Source organism: Talpa occidentalis, unplaced genomic scaffold (genome assembly GCF_014898055.3).
Source record: "Talpa occidentalis isolate TD23 unplaced genomic scaffold, MPIMG_talOcc4v2.1, whole genome shotgun sequence".
Classification (NCBI taxonomy): domain Eukaryota; kingdom Metazoa; phylum Chordata; class Mammalia; order Eulipotyphla; family Talpidae; genus Talpa; species Talpa occidentalis.
The window spans coordinates 14,975,293-14,995,061 of NW_026555331.1; the positions used below are offsets into that span (position 1 = coordinate 14,975,293).

The 19,769-nt window shown below is 42.1% G+C and overlaps 1 protein-coding gene across 2 annotated transcripts in view; it reads left to right on the forward strand.

Moving 5' to 3' along the window:
• The window catches only part of DERL1 (derlin 1), a 75,895-nt gene that overhangs the window by 5,821 nt on the left and 50,305 nt on the right, over positions 1-19,769 (forward strand). Inside the window, exons 2-8 of one of the 2 annotated variants that reach the window (XM_037502146.2) lie at positions 2,992-3,103; positions 7,879-7,943; positions 8,970-8,996; positions 9,790-9,885; positions 11,063-11,115; positions 12,576-12,686; positions 16,327-16,713. In XM_037502146.2, coding sequence (XP_037358043.1) covers positions 2,992-3,103; positions 7,879-7,943; positions 8,970-8,996; positions 9,790-9,885; positions 11,063-11,115; positions 12,576-12,686; positions 16,327-16,465 — 603 coding nt within the window. In that variant the 3' untranslated portion in view covers positions 16,466-16,713. Of the gene's footprint in view, positions 1-2,991; positions 3,104-7,878; positions 7,944-8,969; positions 8,997-9,789; positions 9,886-11,062; positions 11,116-12,575; positions 12,687-16,326; positions 16,714-19,769 lie in introns of those variants that run through there. The other variant, XM_054692002.1, reaches the window with a different exon arrangement.

The following is a 19,769-nucleotide window of genomic DNA, read 5'->3' on the forward strand; positions in this document are numbered from 1 at the left end:
CCAGGTCAGCGTGAGTCTTAAAAGATTGTATTAATCACATACCCACACATAATTTTTTTTTTTCACAAAGCACCTCTGTAATCCACCTTCTTAATACCAACTGTTTATAAAATCCGTGAGATAAGGCAGACATCGTAGAACAAATATCATCAGGTAGATGAGGAAACAGACTCAGATGCAGACTTTGTGAAGGCCAAGGGCTGACCGGCTTCTGGCTTTAACTCCCAGCACTTTTTATAAGCAGGGGGAATGCCCTGGTAGGTTTGCTCAGTGCATTCAGCCTTCTCCAAGTATAGTAGTACTGAGAATTTTAACTAATTGTAATTATGTTTAATAATAATGATGTTCCTTCTGAGAGGCATTGTAAAAATAGGAGTTCAGTAGCGTAACCCTGGAGTCAGGCTGTCTGGGACCGAATTCTTGCTCTGCCACCTACCAGCTATGATGTAACCTCTTCTCATCCTGTTTCCTCATCTATAAAATCTACCTCCTGAGTCAGTGCTTGTAAATGAGCAGAAGAGCACACTGTTGTATTTTTTTTAAACCATTATCCAAAGTAGGGCAAGTGTTATTGATAGTTTATCATTCCCCTTTTACAAATGGGAAGCAAAGCTCAGGAATTAATGGTAACTTGTAAGCTCAGACTTAAATCCAGATCTTTTCAAATCATTTCCATTGCTCTCTCCGTAAGACTGTCCCGTTTCTGTGATAAAGTTGTAAATAAACCAAAATTAATGTTAGCCTGTTTTGTTTTCCTGCTTTAATGTAAGGTTCTTGGGAATCCACTTTTTGGACAGGTCAAGTGCATTCTCCTCCCAAGGGAAGTAAGCACTGAGGATCACATTCCTATACTTGGAGAATGTAACTTGCCAGTTTTGTGTCTGGTCAACCCTCCCCACCCCCAAACACACACACACACACACACACACACACACACACTCTCTCTCTCTCTCTCTCTCTCTCTCTCTCTCTCTCTCTCTCTCACACACTACTGAAGTTCCCATTCCAGCTACGCCCCAGTGGTCAGCAATACCTGTTCACTTATTGTACTTATTGTGCTCTTGCAGATCTTTGGGACTTTGTATTTATTTGTCCAAGACCAGGCTTCCCATCCCTTGTGCCTATTCTTTGCTTCTTTGCACAACTTTCCCCGCTGTGGAAACTTCCTAGATACCTAGCTCTCAAGCCCAGAGCCAGCATGACGTTGGCATTCCCAAAGGTCTGGGAAGGACCTACATCAGCCTCTGGTACTTAACATTGCTCCAGAGGCATACTAGCCAGTGAGCTAGATAAGAGAAGAACACAACATGCAGTTTTATTTACAGATAGAGTTGTTGACTTCGAAAGTCCAAGAGGCTCAGTTTTCTAGTATTACAAACAATAACGTAATTCCGCTTTGTGGGTTAGATAGAACAAAGGCAGAAAGCAGTAGCTCCATAAAAAAAAAAATATAGAAGCTCTGGAAGACTTGTTGATGGGAATTCTATTGCTATCACATGATGTAATAAAGGTGTTGATTTTTTATCATGTAGAAAAATAGAAACTGCGACTAGTCAAGGAAATTGTGAGAAATATATAAGAAAAATGGGAAGTGGGTTAATTAGATCGCTTTTCCAGATGTGAAAACACACTATTAAATTAGAAGTTAAAATAGCTTGGTAGTGGTATAGGGATACACTGTCCCAAACATTATAGTGTAAAAGTGAACCTTAATATGAAATAATAAATATGTGGTAAAAGTAGCTTTTCAAATCGGTAGGGAAAGGAATGCTTATTCTGCGAATAGGATTGGGAAAACTGAGAGACCATCTGGAAAAATAAGCTCTGTCTTTCCCTTGCTCCTTAGCTGTTCCACAAACAGGTTAAAAGAGCAATGTGAACAGTGGAGAAGTGTCTTAAGTATGATACATGCTGGGTACATTTGCTCACATTAAATTAAACTTTTATGTGTTAAAGTATGACAGAAAGTACCATAAAGCATAATTTTAATGACAGACCCAAAAATATTTATAACAGTGAAAAAGGTCGATGTCTACATAAAGACAGGCAATTAAACGAAGAAAGAAAATGCTTAAGTTTTCAAAACGTGATTGATGAATAGAAAATACACTGGACTAGGTGGCGAGGGTGAGAAAACAGACATTGGTCTGCCTTTCTGGAGGAAGTAAAAATTGGTCAGATATTTTTGTTGGTGTTTAGGGTGTCTGTCAAAATTGAATGCACACATCTGATAAAGCAGGTTGGTTCTGAGTGTACAAGAGGCTAGTCTAGATTGTCCATTGTGGCATGGCTTACAGTGAGACACACTATTATTTCTTGAAATAAATACAAGAAGATGGGTGTATTGTTGCTGGAAAGGAAACTGGGGACAGATTCTGGAGTGAGACTTCCCTCTGTAGGCTTTTCTGGAGGTTTTGTTGGTGGGGGGAGTGGTGATAATTTAAAGTCATGTATCCTTATTGACAAATAGCACAGTGATTTGAGCAAGAAATTGCTATTTTATTTCTACCTTTTGTATATATTTTTTGACAAGGTTTGTCATCACACTATATTCTTTTCCTAAATTCAAGAAAATAACTGAAGAAAAGTTCATGCCAATTATAATCACACAAGTTTGCAAATCAGTGATCATGAGCTCACCGTAGGAAATTGTTCTTCAGTTTTGACAGTGCTCACCGTCTGCCTGCTCCCAGGAAGAACTAACCAGCTGCTTCTATATATTAATTTTTTAAAATTTGTTTAGAACTAGTTATTGCTTATTTGATGATGCTACTTTATACCACTGATTTGCGAATTGGAATGATTATAATTGGGGTGAACTTTTTCTTCAGTTATTTTCTTGACTTGTATTCCTGGTATCTTGCATTTCTTGTGTCCCTTTGGTAACTCGTCATTGAGAATTGTTTGCAAGAGTTAATTTTTTAGTTAAAAGAAAAAAAAAAATCACAGGCTTAAAGAAACTAATACCTCTGTTTATTTTGTTCTGGACAGATTTGGAGGCCAGTCACTGCCACCTTTTTTTTCCCTGTGGGTCCAGGAACTGGATTTCTTTATTTGGTCAATTTATATTTCTTATATCAGTATTCTACACGACTTGAAACAGGTATGTTATCCATAGTTGCTTTAAGTATTATTTCTGTCTAATTTACTAATCCTATGTTTACTTATTAGCATAACTTAGAGGGCAATTAGCACATATAAAGAAATGGCATATAAAGTGAATGCTCAGTAGTAGTAACTGTACTTTCGCTCTCCCAGACTTTTAGATAATCAATACAAAATGCTCACAGCCTCATCATGAGGTGTAAGTAGCAGTGACCCCATTTGGTAGGTGAAAAAAATACAAGATCATAGGTTCACACATCTTACCCATGTCTCTGATAGTCAAGCTGTCTTGTCATTTCTGTCACACACCGTCCTTGTCGGTGAATGCACGGTTGGGCTGAAGTGTAGCTCCTAGACTGGTGTTGAAAAACACTCTTTGATACTACCAAAAACCTGAACTTACCCTCTATAATTGAAACGCTCAACTTTAAAATACATAGCTGGGATTAATAGTAGGGTAGTTTATCAGGTGTGACCCACCTATACGGTGTTAAGGACAGGCTCGTTGTGAAAATATTTTCTTAAAGGTTTCTTACTGAACTGTTACTTCCAACACTACCTTATGTACTGTTTTGAGTTGCTTGTACTGAGAAGCAAATAAATGAATAACTGCTGTGTCAAGATGTGAGTATAATTGTGTTAAACCTAAATGATATTGAAAAACTTGGCTGACTTCAGAGACCTTATAAATCTGTTGATGGTTCGCTCAGGTTAGAGAATTCTGAACCACTTTTTTTTTTTTTTTAAGATTTATTTATTTATTTAAACAAGAACCAGGGTACAGGCCAGATTCATGGGTTGATGAGAGGATTCACCAGAGACAGGGCCGGGAACAGAACAGGCAGACTGACAACCACATGGGATCTGACCTGCTGGGATCGAACCGGCGCTGCAGAGGCTGCGGACAGCTTCACAGTGCGGCGCTCAACCGCCTGCACCACCAGGCGAGGCCCTGAACCACTTTTAGATCTAAGTCAGTTTGAGACCTGTGAATCAGTCAACTGCAGGGAAATAGAATGATGGGCATTTGGTGTCAAATATCATTTTCTTTAAATTGGCATTTGTGACGAGGTGCTTTTCAAAAGTAAGAAATCATTGTATTAATAGTGTGGCAGATCATAAATGATTACTGTTGGAGTTTAGTGGAGGAAGAAAAGGAGAATCAAGGAAGCAAAATAACTTGATGGGCGTGAAACTCACGACCAGGACTGTCATCTCTGCACCCGGGGTTTGATCCTTAAATCCACCAGGATATATGATTTTTAGTCTCCCTCATCCTGGCTGGACCTCATTATCCTCTTACCATTCTACCCCTCTGATATAATTTGAAAGTCAGGTGGTTGGAGTATTTTTTTTTAATAACATCAGCAGTAAGTGCTAGGTTAAGGATGGATGATTCTGGCACAGGTTTTGAAATTTCTATTATGAAAAATTTTCAAAGATACAAACCCATTCCTCTAAATCATGTCCTGTGTTGTAAATCAACATTACCACTATAAAGAATGATACAATAATAAAAGTAGAGAGAAAGGTTAATGAACCTTTTCTTTTTGAAAAAATTCACATAGTAGAAAATTCACCGTTGTAGTCATTTTTAAGTGTACAATTCATTTGTACATTTTAAGTGTATAATTCACTAAAGTGGTCTTCAGCATATTACAGCATTATGCAACCATCACCCATCACCCACTATCTCATTGCAGACATTTTCATCACCCCTCCCCCCCCAACCCCATCCCCCAAATCCAGGCAGTCACTCTGAATCCTTCCTCCCTGGCACCACTAACGTACTCTCTGTGTGAATTTGCCTCTTTGGGACATTTTATGTATCCTTTTGTGCCTGGCTTCTTTCCCTTAGCATGATGTTTCCGGGTGCATCAGTATGAGCCCCCTTTTAACCATCACTCACCTTTAAACAGTTTCCCTATAGCTCGTCTGATTTTATCTGTGTTCATGCCAGTGGTCTCACTTTTGAGATCTTTCAAATAATGACACCATTTACCTCTAAAATATAAAGACTTACAAACTAAAAATACTGTGTTTAAATTACAATAATCCTGTGACCACATTTTATTTGTAAAAATGGTCTTGTCTTGGTGACTTAAGGTCCTTGGACCCGTTGCGTTATCCCACTAGCCAGGCAGTTAACAAAACTAATTTGGACTAGTCTCTACCCGAGTAATGCTTAAGAGCACCATGTGGGATTATCAGTCTCATGCATAATCTCTTTCGTTTGCTGTGATTCTCAGAAGTTGCTTCTCACTCTTTACCATCCAGTCACAGAGCATTTTGAAATTCTGGTGCTGAGAGGTATTTTTAAAAACATTTTTACTGATATCTAATTCACCTCCCATCCACTTCCACGCTTTTAAATATACAATGCAATGGATATTGATGGAGTTGTGCCTCAATTTGTGCCTGTCATTACCTCAATTTTAGAGCATTTCTTCAATGCAAAAAAGAAAACCTTTTTTCTGTTCCCTTGTTCCCATTGGTAGCCACCCCTATTCCTGTTTAGCCCTTTGGCAATCCACTAATCTGCTTTCTGCCTTTGCTAGATTGCCTGTTCTGGGCATTTCTAATAAATGAAATCATATAATACATAGTCTTCTGTGACTGGTTTCTTAGTGTTGGGTTTTAATGTTCTTCCACCTAACACGTGTTAGCACTTCATTCCTTTTCATTGCTTAATGCTTAATAGGATTCCGTTATATGCATTTATCACATTTTGTTTACCCTTCTTCTGCTGATGAGCATTTGAATTTTTTTTTCCCCCCAGTTTTGGGCTGTTTTAAATAACGCTGCTGTGAACATTTGTGTGGCGAAGAACTTTTGAGATCTTTCAATGTGACCCTCTTATTTCACAGACAGGAAACAATGGTCTGGAAAGATGGTGACTTGTCCTAAAGGTCACATTGCTCTTGGGGACCACAAGCGAGGACTGGAACCCAGATTTACTGATTCCCAGTCTTCTCTCCACCATACAGCCTCAAGATCACATTTTGGCAAAATGTTTGCCACCTGCATGTTCTCCTGTCTGGCTCAGTGAAGTCTATGGCAGTGTTGGCTTACTTGTAGTTTCCGACTGGAATCAAAAGACCACAGTTTGAGACCAGTTAATTTGTAAAGTCCTGGTTTCGAGTGGGCCAAATAATACAGTATAGTAGTTTATGTGATTATATTTTGGTACTCAAGCAAAAGAATCCTTAAAAATCACAAAGCCAAAAAGCATGAAAAGAAGCTCAACTATTTGAATTCTAAAATTTTGTTAGAATTTCAGCTCTGTTTCATAGTGCACCCCTCCCATGAAGCACCCTAATACGGTGGTTCATATGTGCCTTCTAGCAGGTAGGAGAGAAGTTAGGGAAAGGAAGGATTTTTGCTGGAAACCTATTTTTCTTTCAGATAGAATTTTTTTCTACCTGACACATGTTATGAATTTCCTTTCCTTTTTTAAAGATTTATTTATACAAGCACTGGGTGTGGGAGGGTGAGAGAATTCACCAGAGCCAGAGTGGGGAGCAGAACAGGCAGACTGATGAAATGCACTGCTGAGGGGAGCAGCGGACGCGGCAGGAGAGGTCTGTGTGCCATGTGGGACCCATGTGGGTGGCTGGGAATCGAACTGGCGCTGCAGAGGCTGCGAGCAGCTTCGCAGACCAGCGCTCAACCGCTGCACCACCAGGGGAGGCCCTGAATTTCTTTTTAATAAGTCTATATATCATAATTGTGATGAGATGTGGAGAGGAGGGAGGTAGCTGAGCTAGAATGATCGTTTCTTTTCTCTTCTAGTCTTGCGGCTTGAGGCATGAGGACTCAGCCTTAGAAGGGAGCACTGGGCTGGTATTGATTAGTCTGCCCAGGAATGAGACAGCCTGGCATGCAGTGTAGTGACCAGAGCTCCTAACCAGTGATTAGATGTCACTGTGCTTCTAACAACCATGACCTTGGTCAGGCACTTTATTTCCTTGTCTGCACAAGGGGGTGTGTGTAGGTCATTCCCGTCTACCTCACAGATGTAGTGGGAGAGCAATCAAAGGCTGTGGGAAGGTTTGACTATCTCCTCATGCTCCCCACTTCACCCCACATTGTTTCCCATGTGTAATGTCAGCTCCTGGAAGGTGGACACTGAATCTTCTCAGGAGGCCCAGTGCTTACAAGTGGTAGCGTGTATGTACCACCACCACTACCACCACCACCACCACCACCACCACTACCACCACCACCACCACCACCACCACCACCACTACCACCACCACCACCACCACCACCACTACCACCAGCCTCAACTGCCACCACCTCCTGGTACAGTCCTGCTGGAGGAGAAACAACAGTAGGTCCAACAGACCTGCTTCCTCCCTGGTCAGAACTAGTGGTCCAGTGAGGGTGAAAGGATTAACCAAATAGTCACATTGTGTCACCAGGTCAAGAGGAGGGTCATGTGGGAAAGGCCTGCCGGTGGTGAGGGGCCTCAAGGGATGGGTCTCAGTAGTGGTAGGCTTGACTGTCCTCCCTCTGGGCCCATGTTAGACCATGGTCATCAGAGCCTGTTACTGGAATTTGGTTGGGAGAGCTCTGGTTAACCTTCCTCAGTGACTTTATAGAGAACCTGGTTTTCAATATTTAAAAAAAATTTCCTCTGCTTTTACTTGAGTGATTTAAAAAACATTCCCATTTTGGCTTTCTCTCTAATTTTTTGAAGTTTTTCTCAGCATAGAAGTTACTTTGTTTTGAAATTCTGAACCATGACATTTGGCTTGTTTTTGTTTCCAGGAGCTTTTGATGGGAGGCCAGCAGACTATTTATTCATGCTCCTCTTTAACTGGATTTGCATCGTGGTATCCTTTCGTCTGTTATTTTGGGCCAGAAATAAGCCAGTTTTCCCCCTTTTTTTCAGGTTCAGGGAAAGAGAATTTTGGACAACATTTCAAACGCCAGCATGTGCATTTTTGTTTACATTAGTTAATAATTAAGAATAACTGAAGTTGGTTTGAAAAACTGTAGCAGCTCCTACAGCCCCCGAGTGTGACAATCGCTTGCCATTGCCTTTCTGGGATTTTTCTACACTTGGTAGAGTTTTATCCCTGTTCCCTTGCCTCATTCCCAGTGCTCTGTCACCTCGTGTGTGACAGCTTGTTGACGGCAGCACACGGAGATGCTGCGCCACGAGACAGCTTTTGAAATCTGTGGTCTTTATCAGAACATTAATGTGCAACCAGCTTCCTTTGACTTCATTGCTGTCCTTGACTGGAGGGACCTAAATGTTAATTCAGTCCCTCTGTAAGTCCCCAGCTCTGGGAAAGGACACAGCCCGTCTCTGCCGTGTGCCCAGCACACCTGCCCATTCAACCAGGGACCTTTACAGATGGCAGGAGCAGTGGAGGGGGCTTGAGGGCTCACGTCCTGTGGGGAGCTGGTGGGCTCAGAATTGCCTAGGGGCTTAGCATGAAACTTGAGCAAGAGCCAGAAAATTTGGCCCTTTGGATGTCCATTTCCCTCATTTCAGGGAAGAAAAAAAAATCTCTTTGGGTTTGAACTGTGTCGTGGAGCCCTGAATGTAGATAGAACCATTATTTGTCTCTGAGGGCAAGGTGATACCCTCTCCCACTGAAGAGGTGAAGGTGCCTGGCAGTCAGGGATGGTGTCGGGGCCCGAGCGGAGTCAGGGGTGGAGCAGTGGGTTCCTACCACTTCCTTGTCATCCTGTCATTTGGTAGAACATTCATCATGAGGATTATTAGATACTTTTGTGTTCTGGGCTGTTTTAAACAACCTGAACTATAGAAAACTGTTTTCCTTCAGAACTGAACTTTGCTAGGTGCAGAATGCTTTGTTTGTCTCTGATCTTTAACTTTACAAACCAAGATTACTGGCTTAGCAATGGATATGCAGGTAAGTGCCCTTTGAGACTCTGTTTGCCCTTTTTTGTTTCAAATTTACTATTAATGGCTTTTGATGAAAGTTTAAATTATATTAATGATGTGATTAATTAGGGGGTATTTTTAGTTTTTAAAAGAGTAAAAACTTATTTTTTATTTTATGATTAGTTGTTATTTTTAATGATATTTATACCATTATTTTGCATCCTTTTTAGTATTTTGATAATATAGGACTCCCCCTGCAGGTGTAATCACCATAGTTCTCCCGCACCAAAGCACCTTAGTCCTCCACCATGGTCTATTGTACTCTCCCTCCATCCCCCTCCCTCACTCACACAATATTATGTGGTATTTTTAAATGATAGCATCGTGGCCATTTTATCCTGAAGATTTCGCATGACTTACCAAAGGCATTCATGTTCTCGCTCATTTTTGACTTGCTATGTTTGAATATTGAGAATAATCGTTAGCCAGTATTTTCTATGCATGTATTTGGATCTGCATTTAAGAATTGAGATTATACAGTAAGTAGAAACACTATCACTTAACCCTTTTTAAGTAACAGAGCTTGACTTAATCATCTGAATCCATGTAAAATCATGTAATTGTTTTATTATAGGATTTTATAGCATGTGTTGTCTGGTCACTCAAACACAGGGGTTCACTTATAATTATAATGAGCTGAATTTTTTTTGCCTTTTGAGGACTTGTTTGGAGGGGGGGAGGTAGAGATCAGCAGGCTCGTGTTGAGCTTCTGTTGTGGGAGCCTCTGGGGCCTGGTCTTCACATGTTGATTTCTTTTGCAGTTGCTGATGATTCCTCTGATCATGTCAGTACTTTATGTCTGGGCCCAACTGAACAGAGACATGATTGTATCATTTTGGTTTGGGACACGATTTAAGGTACTTTAACCTAGCTGGAAAAAATTTCCTTTTTGTTTGTGTTTTCAGAAATCCCCTTTCTTCTGCCCAAGGGTGTATTTTCTAATTTGTCCAGAAGAGGTCACTGCAGAGCAGTATACCATAGGCGAACCCCCTGCGTCCTCCTCAGCCCCCCATCTTTCTTTAGTCCACAAAGTCCTTTGCTGACTGTTAATTTGTTAATTCTCACTCCCTCTGTACCGTAGGTGCCTCAGACCAGTGTTGCTGGCTGAGCTCATGTATTTGTGTGTATATATATATGTATATATGTGATAGAGGGAAGATATTTGTGTGGAACCGTTATAAAATCTGTTCTTAACTCTTCCCTGTCACCTACCTACTTTATACTTCAGCTAAAACAGATTGTTTTGCCCCTAAACACATCAGATCCCGTTGTGTCTTCTCTCACAGTTTCCCTGCCCATAACATCTTTTTTATTTCCTTCCTCATGTAAACCCTCCCTGTTCTTAATCTGAGTTGGGAGTGAACTGTTCCCTGAGTCCCTGCCTGGAATTCGTTTTGCCTTTGGGGTTCTGTGCTGATGGCAGCACTGACCACCTTCTGTCCTCGGTGATTTATATGTAACCTTCTCCTTACTGATTGGTGAAGTTCTTGCAGCTCCCTTCGCTTTTGTCATGATGTCTTGAATCTGGCAAGGGATTCAGCTGCTGACTTTATCTGGAGATCTGTCTTATTTGGAAGAGTATTAGTTCAAGATAACAATATGTAATGAGATAATAAGTCAGAGTGATTTTGTGAAATATGTAAAAGGAGAACCTAAAAAGATGGGGTATTTGTAGTGCATTGGTAAGCTGTTTGCTAGTTGGAGTCTTGCTATATGATTCTATCATGGGCTGTTTTTGTCAGCCTCCATCAGACACCCATGTATTTTTTGGAGCTATTTGTTAATGTTAACTCAGTGGGGAATGTATTACATCAGAACTAGAGACCAAGCACTCTGGGTCTCCAGTTACTACTATATGAAAACGTGTAAGTTTAGATAAGAAATTTTAATTAGATTCATCTGAGAAATTTTTGCAGTGACTTTCCGAAGGATTTATATAAAGCCCTAGCCAGTACATCCTTACCCATGCTAGAACCCCTGTAGCTGTCTCTTTTTCAGGTCTGGTTATTCATGTTTGTGTATTTTTTCCCCTAGGCCTGTTACTTACCTTGGGTTATTCTTGGATTCAACTATATCATCGGTGGCTCGTAAGTGATATTAGATTTATTCAGTTGGAAACAAATTCTTGGAAGTTGTCTGTTATTCTTTATCTTCCTCCTTTGATCTGTTTAAAACTTGAAAGAAACTCAGCATTGATGAATTACAACCGTGTATTTATGAAATAATTTCATTTTGATGTTATTGATTATTTGGCTTGGCTTTAAGCACTTTTAGCTTTGAGTAATTGTTATTCTGTTAGCTTGGTGTTAAACACAGTATACTTCTGTGTATATGTTCTGAAAAAATACATTTTTTAAAATTCACTGACCAGATAAATCTAATTTGCGTCTGAGATGACTCCCTAGAACTTTGCATAAAATCATTATTTTTTTATTCTTAAGGTATTTCCAAAATGCCTTGAAAACGGTTCACCATTCACAGAAATGCAGATTCTCAGGTGTGAAATAGTTTTGTAGGTGGTTTGATAGTACAGAAATTTTGGGCAAACTGAGTCAAATTTTTAATCTGGAATTGTAACTGAGACCTAGGGAAACCTTTAATGCATCCAATCAGAATTTTAAAAGGAGTGTTCAAGATGCAACTACTCTATGAACTCCCATTTCTTTTACTTCAAAATATTTTTAACGTTTCAATAGATTTTAGTGCTAGTTCTTAATATAGCTGGCGTACTTGCTCTGTGTCATCCTAATTTCTACTGCATACTGCTAGGGAGAAATGAATGAATGAGCAAACAGACTCTGCAGAGCCTAGCAAGTTCTGAGCTTGGTAAAGCCTCCTTTACACCCAGACGGGCCAAGTCTGGGAGTAGTAGCTGCAGGTGTGGAATTTTCACTGCCAGGGATCATGCTGCAGGCAGAGACAAAGAAGGATATGAATTGGTAACGTAGATCTATCAAGTCTCTAAGTGACCTGTGTGTAAGCCGTGGGAAAATTGAAGGTCAGTGTTTGTTTTAGGATGATGTGAAGGTCAAAGTTTCTCAGTGATTTTGTGGTGTCTATACTAAGGGGCACAAGAGGTGAGGGAGAAGTTGGCTGCAGGAAGGGGAGAGCAGGCATTTATTGTTCTTCTTTGCCTGACTCCCATGCTGCTTTCTTGCTGGCCTTCATATCTGCCCATGGTTTGCAGAGATAATGTTCATGACTGAAAGCATTCAAAAGCTTCCTTTGTAACTTTTCCCAACGCATGAGGTAGGAAGTAGCGAAAATCAATATTTGGAGAATGGGCTGGGGCTTAAGAGGGTTGTCAGAGGGGCTGCTGGCCTTGAAGAGCACAGGCCTCATTGTCCAGAGGACAGATTTTCTCTCTCTCTCTCGGAATTTATCTGCCACTCAAACTACCAAGTCGCTGGGTAGACCTTGCAGAGCTGGCCCCAACTGCCAGGACCAGCCAGGGGCAGCCCAGAGGGCCTCTTCCTTTGCTGTTCATTAGAATCTGCTGCATCTCACTGTACACCTGAATGTCTTTAATGTGGTTCTTTGCTCACAGGGTAATTAACGAGCTCATCGGAAATCTTGTTGGACATCTTTATTTCTTCCTGATGTTCAGATACCCGATGGACTTGGGAGGAAGAAATTTTCTATCCACACCTCAGTTTTTGTAAGTGTTTTTTTCCCCCTTCTTGTTTAGCAGTGTGTCCTCATAAGTGCTCCATGTGGGGTGGCTGGGATTTACCTGTCTGCTGGAGAAATGTCAGCCAACTGATGACTTGCCCTGGTTGCACTGTTCCTGGAAGGCTGGAATTGCAGCTCCAGACAGTCCTCATGGGCTCGATTCAGGTGTCCCAGGGCACATGTCAGCTCTGCTGAGTGGCTGACACTGCGAGTGGCACCTCAGGTGGCTCCCGTGTGAGTGACACTGTGCCAGGATAACAGGCTGTGTTCTCTTGGGGCATCAGTTTTACCAAGGCCTGGAAGGTGTCAGGGCAAGTTAACTCATTGATTAGCAGTTTTAAACATTTTGAGGTTACAGAACAGAATATTACAGAATAGAATATTTCTAGAACTTTTCAGAGTTAAAATGAGACACTTGAGGTTTGTATAGTCCCAGCCTCCTGGGAATACCTGCTTGTTCTCTGCTTCTTGTGTTCACCGAGGAGGTGGAGGACCCAGCTTTGGTTTTGAGAAAGAACTTGGGTGGGAATCCTGTTCCCCTCATTTATCAGTCTTGATGTTGGGAAAGTCATGATAAAATCTCTGAGCCTCAGTTGGCTAGTCTGTCAGCTGGGGCAGTGCTGTGGCACGGGACTGTGGTGCTGTGGGCACCAGTTCTGATTACCAGCTCTGAACCTCGTTCCCAGAGTTGGGGCTGCACTCCATCTAGGGTGCAGCCTGCCCTACAGTCATGCTCTCCCCCGTTGGGATGTGCAAGGGGAGCTTGTATCAAAGTTTAAGAAAAGAGCAGCAAGCCCTTCACATCTTCTTCATTTTAATGTTCGCAGTTTGTCATTTTGCCAAACATCAGTGGGGACAGTAAAACATGAATAGGCCCCCACCCCGCCAAAACAAGGTTGGGGGCAGGTCTTATTTTTATTTTGATAAAATTTCTTTTTAATAGATTAGGGGTAGGATTTATTTTTAATTCTGATATAACCTTATTTTTATTTAAGTTTTTTTTTTTTAAATCAGAGTAACTGGTTTATAACAGGCAGGTTTCAGATATACAGCCATCTAAATCAACGTCTGTCTATATGCACTACATTAGGTTCTTGGAAGACTTGTGAAATATAACACTCAGAGCAATACACTGTTGTTAGTGAATTTTTTTTTTCCTTAAGAGGAGGAGAAGAAGCTGGTTTCTCTGCTGAGCCTCATGTTGCCTTCAGGCTCAAACAACAAATGACCAGTCTGCTTGGTAATCACTGAAGGGCAGCAGCAGCAGGCTGGGGTGTTTGCTCCGGTTTAGCAAGTCAGATGGCAGATGTATCAATTAAAAAAAAACAAAAAAACTTGGTGCCTTGGGGGACAGCCAACAATTATGTTACACTAAGTGGCCATATTCTCACTTAACCGGCTTGGAGATCTTTCTCTGGTGTGGGCAGCCCAGGAGAGGAGAGATCCTAGTGGCAAAGCCGCCGCCCGCTGGAGCCTGCCTTCCACTTGCGCTTTCTCTGTGAGTGGAAACCCTTCTGTTAAATTTTGCATAAAGATCAGATGACAAATGTAGCTCCTTGCAAAAGCAGTAACTGCTTTGAAATTATCATAAATTTTTGTTGATTACGTATAATTGGGTGTCTTTTTATACTAATTACTTGCATTTAATTTCACTCGTCGCTTAAACTGTAGAGATGGCTTCCATATTGTCTTACAGTGGGAAGCAAAGCCTTTTTTAGGTGTTCTATTTTACTATATACTTCAGAGGAATAATACTGTACCAGAATGTCATGGAGGTTGAGAAACCAGCACTGGGAAACACGTTTCTATGTAAAGATTAAACTGTATTTGTTAAAAGAAGATAGGAGTTACAGAGTTCTAAAATTCTACATTTCTTTAGAAAAGTACATAGATCCTCTTCCCCACTCAGTGATCTTTCTCTTCTACAGGAAGGGATTCGGGTGGGAACATGAAGGTATTGGGGACAATGTAAACAAGTGAGGGGTCTGGTCAGTAACTGCTGTCACTAGAGCTGCTCTGGTGTCCTGGCTGCAGCGCGAGGCCTTGGTGCATCAGAGGCACAGGGTACAGAGCCCAGAACCAGCCGCTTGGGTTTCAGTCCCGATGGTCATTTTTGAAGAGCTTTGCTCGATCTTGCCTCAGTGACCTTGGTCAAGCACAGGTACTCGCAGTGCTGATCCCCTGGGCACTGCTAGATGAACTGATAAACATGAACTATCTAAATTCATAGATGAATGTATAGACAGGAGGAACCACTTTGTGGTGGGTTGTGTTCATCAGGCTTTTTGCTGAAGACAGGTCACCCCTCCTGGTTTGCTTTTGGTGCCATGAGGAATTTAAACAGGTGTATCAGCTGGATGGTTTCTCATGTGGAATATAAGACACAAAGCAAAGAACAGACAAAAACAAAATACCCCTTGAAATCTGACTGCAGAACCAAGGCTACCAGTGGGGTGGTCTGTGTTGAGGATGGTGGGAGCTTTGGTGGTAGGGGTGGTGTGGTAACATACATCTGAAGAGGTGTGAGCCTGTACCCCTAAATCTGTTATACAGTGTTATAAACCAGTGTTACTTCAATAAACATAATTGGAAAAAAAAATAAACAATTATCAGATGATGGTGTCTGCCTTCAAACAAAATTGTAGACATTATGATGCTGTAAGTAGAATCGATTTACGCACATCTCAGTTTATTTATTTATTTACTTTAAAAAAATTATTTATTTATTTATACAAGCACTGGGTACAGTCAGAAGCGCGGGAGGGTGAGAGAATTCACCAGAGCCAGAGCGGGGAGCAGAACAGGCAGAAGGACCAAAGTACACTGCTGAGGGGAGCAGCAGGCAGCAGGAGAGGTCTGCGTGCCATGTGGGACCCTCGCCCGGGATCGAACTGGTGCTGCAGAGGCTGCGGCCAGCTTTGCAACCCAGCGCTCAACCCCTGCGCCACCGGGGAGGCCCTGGGCTTAAGTTTTCTTACCTTCTCTGTGACTCTTATTAAATCTGTGAGATAGGAAACCAGCTAGCCTCTTTGGGCCTCAGCTTTCCCACCCTCTGTGAGACAGAGAGAACACAGTCGGAGGGCAGATTATGAATAAACTCGGGAAACGTACCCCAGACTTGCCGCCCTGACTTTGCCTTCACCAGTCTCCCTTGCTGGATGCCTTGTAACCCACTGCGCCATGGAGACAATCACTGGTCAGGGCATGGGCTGTGGACTTGCCCTTTGGAAATGGAATTAGTTTGTCTTCTTTGCTCCAGTTTGATCCGCGTTTGGATACGTCAGTTTGCAATGTCAGTGGTTCTTTCTCGTGGTTGGTCTTGAGGGTGTAATATTTCTGTTTCCATGCTATTCTGTGTGAAATACTTTCCTAATCAAAAAGAAAATTTTTTTAGAGTGTGAATTTACCTAAAAACTTTGTAAATTTAATAAACATAAAAAGCGAGTGCCTTCTGGGACCAGGGCATTGTGTGAAGCATCGAGGAGCTGGGTTTAGATAAGGCCTTGTTTCCAGCCTCCCGTCGGCTGAGACAACTTCCCTGACTAATTGAGTTCACCGTGACGCGTGCCTGGGTGACCATGTGGACGTGACTGTTGTCTTCTCTCCCCGCGCGTGCTCTGCTGCAGGTACCGCTGGCTGCCCAGCAGGAGAGGAGGCGTGTCGGGATTTGGTGCGCCCCCTGCGAGCATGAGGCGAGCCGCTGATCAGAATGGCGGAGGTGGGAGACACAACTGGGGACAAGGCTTCCGACTTGGGGACCAGTGAAGGTGGCCTCTGGCCTGCCCACCCGCTGCTCCGTTCAGACGAAGTTTCCTCCCAGTGCTGGGTGCACTTAACCACCGAGTTCTAGCTCATGCTGTTGGACCTGACCCACGCCGAATGTAATCTTTCAGTCCAAGACACAATTTTTTAAATCCTGAAGAAAAATATAAGTGTTCCTCAAGTTTGGTGATTCTCATTCAAGTCCTTACTGCTATGAAGAACAAATGTCCACTGTGCAAAATCAGAACTGACTATATTTTTGGTGTCATTTTTTCCTTTTCCATCTTGAATTATGGGTTTTGGCAGGTCCTGGTCTGCTGGCACCAAGCTGGGCATGGGGGTTGGGTCACCAAACCCTTGTCAAAGGCACTCTTACCTCTTTCTTGTACACATGCCTCCCTCCTCCTTTTCCCAGCCCCCCAGTTTTCAACTAGAGGAGGTTGCCCATGAAATGATTCTGCCTTTGACAAGCTCTTATTTATTGACTTTTTGCCAAGGCTTGTTCACAAAGAACTTGCTCACACTATTTTCCCCCCTCTGGTGGCAGAACTGTGACAGTAGGGGAGAAGACTGGAGCAGTGGACGAAGAGCTTTCTCAGCTTTTGGAATTGCTGTGACCTGACATCAGTTGCAACCATTTGCCACCTCTTCAGATATTTTTATAAAAAAGCACCTCTGAGTCAGGGAGGTCACAGATGGGTATTAATGAGGCATGAGGGTGGTTCTAGGCAGTTTTTTCCAAAGTTAGGTAATCAAAACTGTAGAGTTGCATCTTGGACAGGGATTAAACCATCGTGGACATACTCCTTCTGTGTTTCATATATAGGGCATACTAACTTCACATGGACCCAGAGTAGCTGGATTGTGTTGTTCTAGAAAGTTCCAAATCACATTTGCCACAGGCTGTGCAGCTCTCTTTTGAGAGGCACCTGGGCATTGGTTCCATTTCATTCTCATCTTGGATATGTTTATTGAGTAGAGCGGAGGAAGAACTGAACCCTATTTAGATTGTCGGTTTTTGGCCCAACCCCCTCTTTAATGCCCACATGCTTCAATGACTTCTGAGGAAGATGCAGTTTATATGTAGATTGTTTTGTAAGAGCTGACATGAGTGCATCGAAGTGAATCACATAAATTTAGGGTGTAATGTCTTTAGAATCATTTGTGTTTGAGGATCTTTATTATTTTGAGTTGTGAATGTACATCAGACCAGCTTGAATGCCCACAGCCCCTTTTCCGTGTGTGGGCTTTTTCCATCAGAGTGAGGCTTGTCTCCAAATAAAAGTTTTTTTGAAGGCTACAGTGTTTCATACAGTTTCTTATTTTATGTTTTTTCTTCTGAAAGCAGATTGCTGGGAGCACTGTTGAGTGCCTGCCATCTTTGAGTCAGCTAAAAGGATCTGGAACATTCTGACCAGCTTCTTTTCAGGAAACAGTGTGCTCTAGCAGTCTGACTGCTCTGGCCCCCACCCTCCTTAAACAGAGACGTGCCTCGTATCAGGAAGGGGGTGTTCGGGTGCCGCTCCTTGTCTTTAATAAAGCTTGTGCGTACCTCTCCACATTGGATTTCTATGGTAAGATGAGGTGGGGAGAATCTAAACCTTGTATGTTCTGCTACTGACTTGCAACATTTTGGAAGGTATCGTTCTTGTCTCATCATCCAGGAATGGAAACTCATGGAACGTGTAAGAAGATTCCTCATGGTAAGGAGCGAGAGTCCCATGTGCCCTCTTAGCAACTCAACTGTCAGGGACAATAGTTTTACCTAAAGATCACAAGTACTTAGAATTTCTCAGTTCAAGACGAAGTGTTCATTAAATCCTTTTACACACGGCGATTAGGAAGCTCATAGTTACTTTAAGTCTTGTCTGGGTTACCTGTCTTTCTGGAACAATTTTAGCTAAGTAAGCTGTTTGAGATATGACTTGGCAAGAACACTACAGTGGATTTCTCTTCATAAATGAAAAACCAACCCTTATTTTGTATGGAGAAATTCCCTTTTTGTACATCTTATCGATACAGTTTTTAAATTAAAATGTGTGACTTGATGGTGGTTTGTCCTAAGTTTCCTTGCCCCTACTCTGCTGCCACTTTTAGCACATTATTGGTAGAAGTAGACAGCTCTTGGTGGGCATTTAGGAGTGTCCGGTATTTGCTGCTGTGCCAGCAACACAGCAAGCCTTTTTGTACCTACTGCTGTTCATGTATTAGAGTCTATCTGTAGGATTCATTGCTGGCATCCTTTCTGGGTTTTAATTTTAATGAACCAGGAGGCTTTAGAACATTGGGTTAGGCATTTAATTAGGCTCTGTGTGGGGAGTTTGGAACCCCAATCTGTGTAGCTTGCTGTATGATCTTTGTGCTGAGCTGTGCTCTTGGGCCTGAGTCTGGAGCCCTGCAGAAATAGTTGAATCCCCTTCCATGTAAGGACTCACAGAGATGGGAAGGGAGATGACCTGACACTCCCAAGTTTTTCCTTCTGGAAAGGGTGAATCCAAGTTTGTATGTTGAGGCCCTAGGCAGATCCTCTTCCTCACAAGGAGGTGTGATGAGAAGGTGCAGGGCTATGCCCCACTCTGCTGGTGCCAGGGAAATAGCAAAAAAATAGAAAGGAAAAATTCTGCTTATTCCAAGGATGGCCTATTGCCAACAGTGTGTTCTAAACTACCTTTTGAGTAACACTAACACTCTTGTTTCATTGACTGTCAACTCTTTCTGAGGTCCCTTGACATTTGCAGAGTTGACAGTACCAAAACTGAGTGTTTGGGCTATCACTGTCAGTGTTTTGGCGGGCTGGGCTGAGATGTGCTCCTAGCAGTTTGCTTGTTTGCTTTCCGAGTTGACTGGTGATTTCCATTGGAATTGGGGGGGTAGCATGTCATGCCATTCCTTACGTGTCTGATTAGAATGCCTTTCGTATGCTCCCATTACTCTTGCAACTGTTCGTTAAGGTAGAATCGCATTTTCGGCAGCACACCTGACTCGATCATTCATGTGACAAGTACTTTATGAATAATTTAATTTATGCATCCAATCTATGGTTTCCCAATCTGGCTATACATGAGAATCACCTGAGACTTAAAAACAAAAAAGGCAACTTACATCATTCCCATTCTGCATATTATGAATTTCCCAGTGATTTTGATATTTCAGCTGGGCTTGGGGCTTAAGACCCAGAGAGCTTATGTGACTTAAGCTCAAGTAGCTAGAAGGTGTCAAAGATAAGACCTGAGCCCACCTGTGAGTTAACAACTCTGCTGCTTTGCAGTTGAGGAAACTGAAACCCAGTCTTTGACAATAAGTTGGC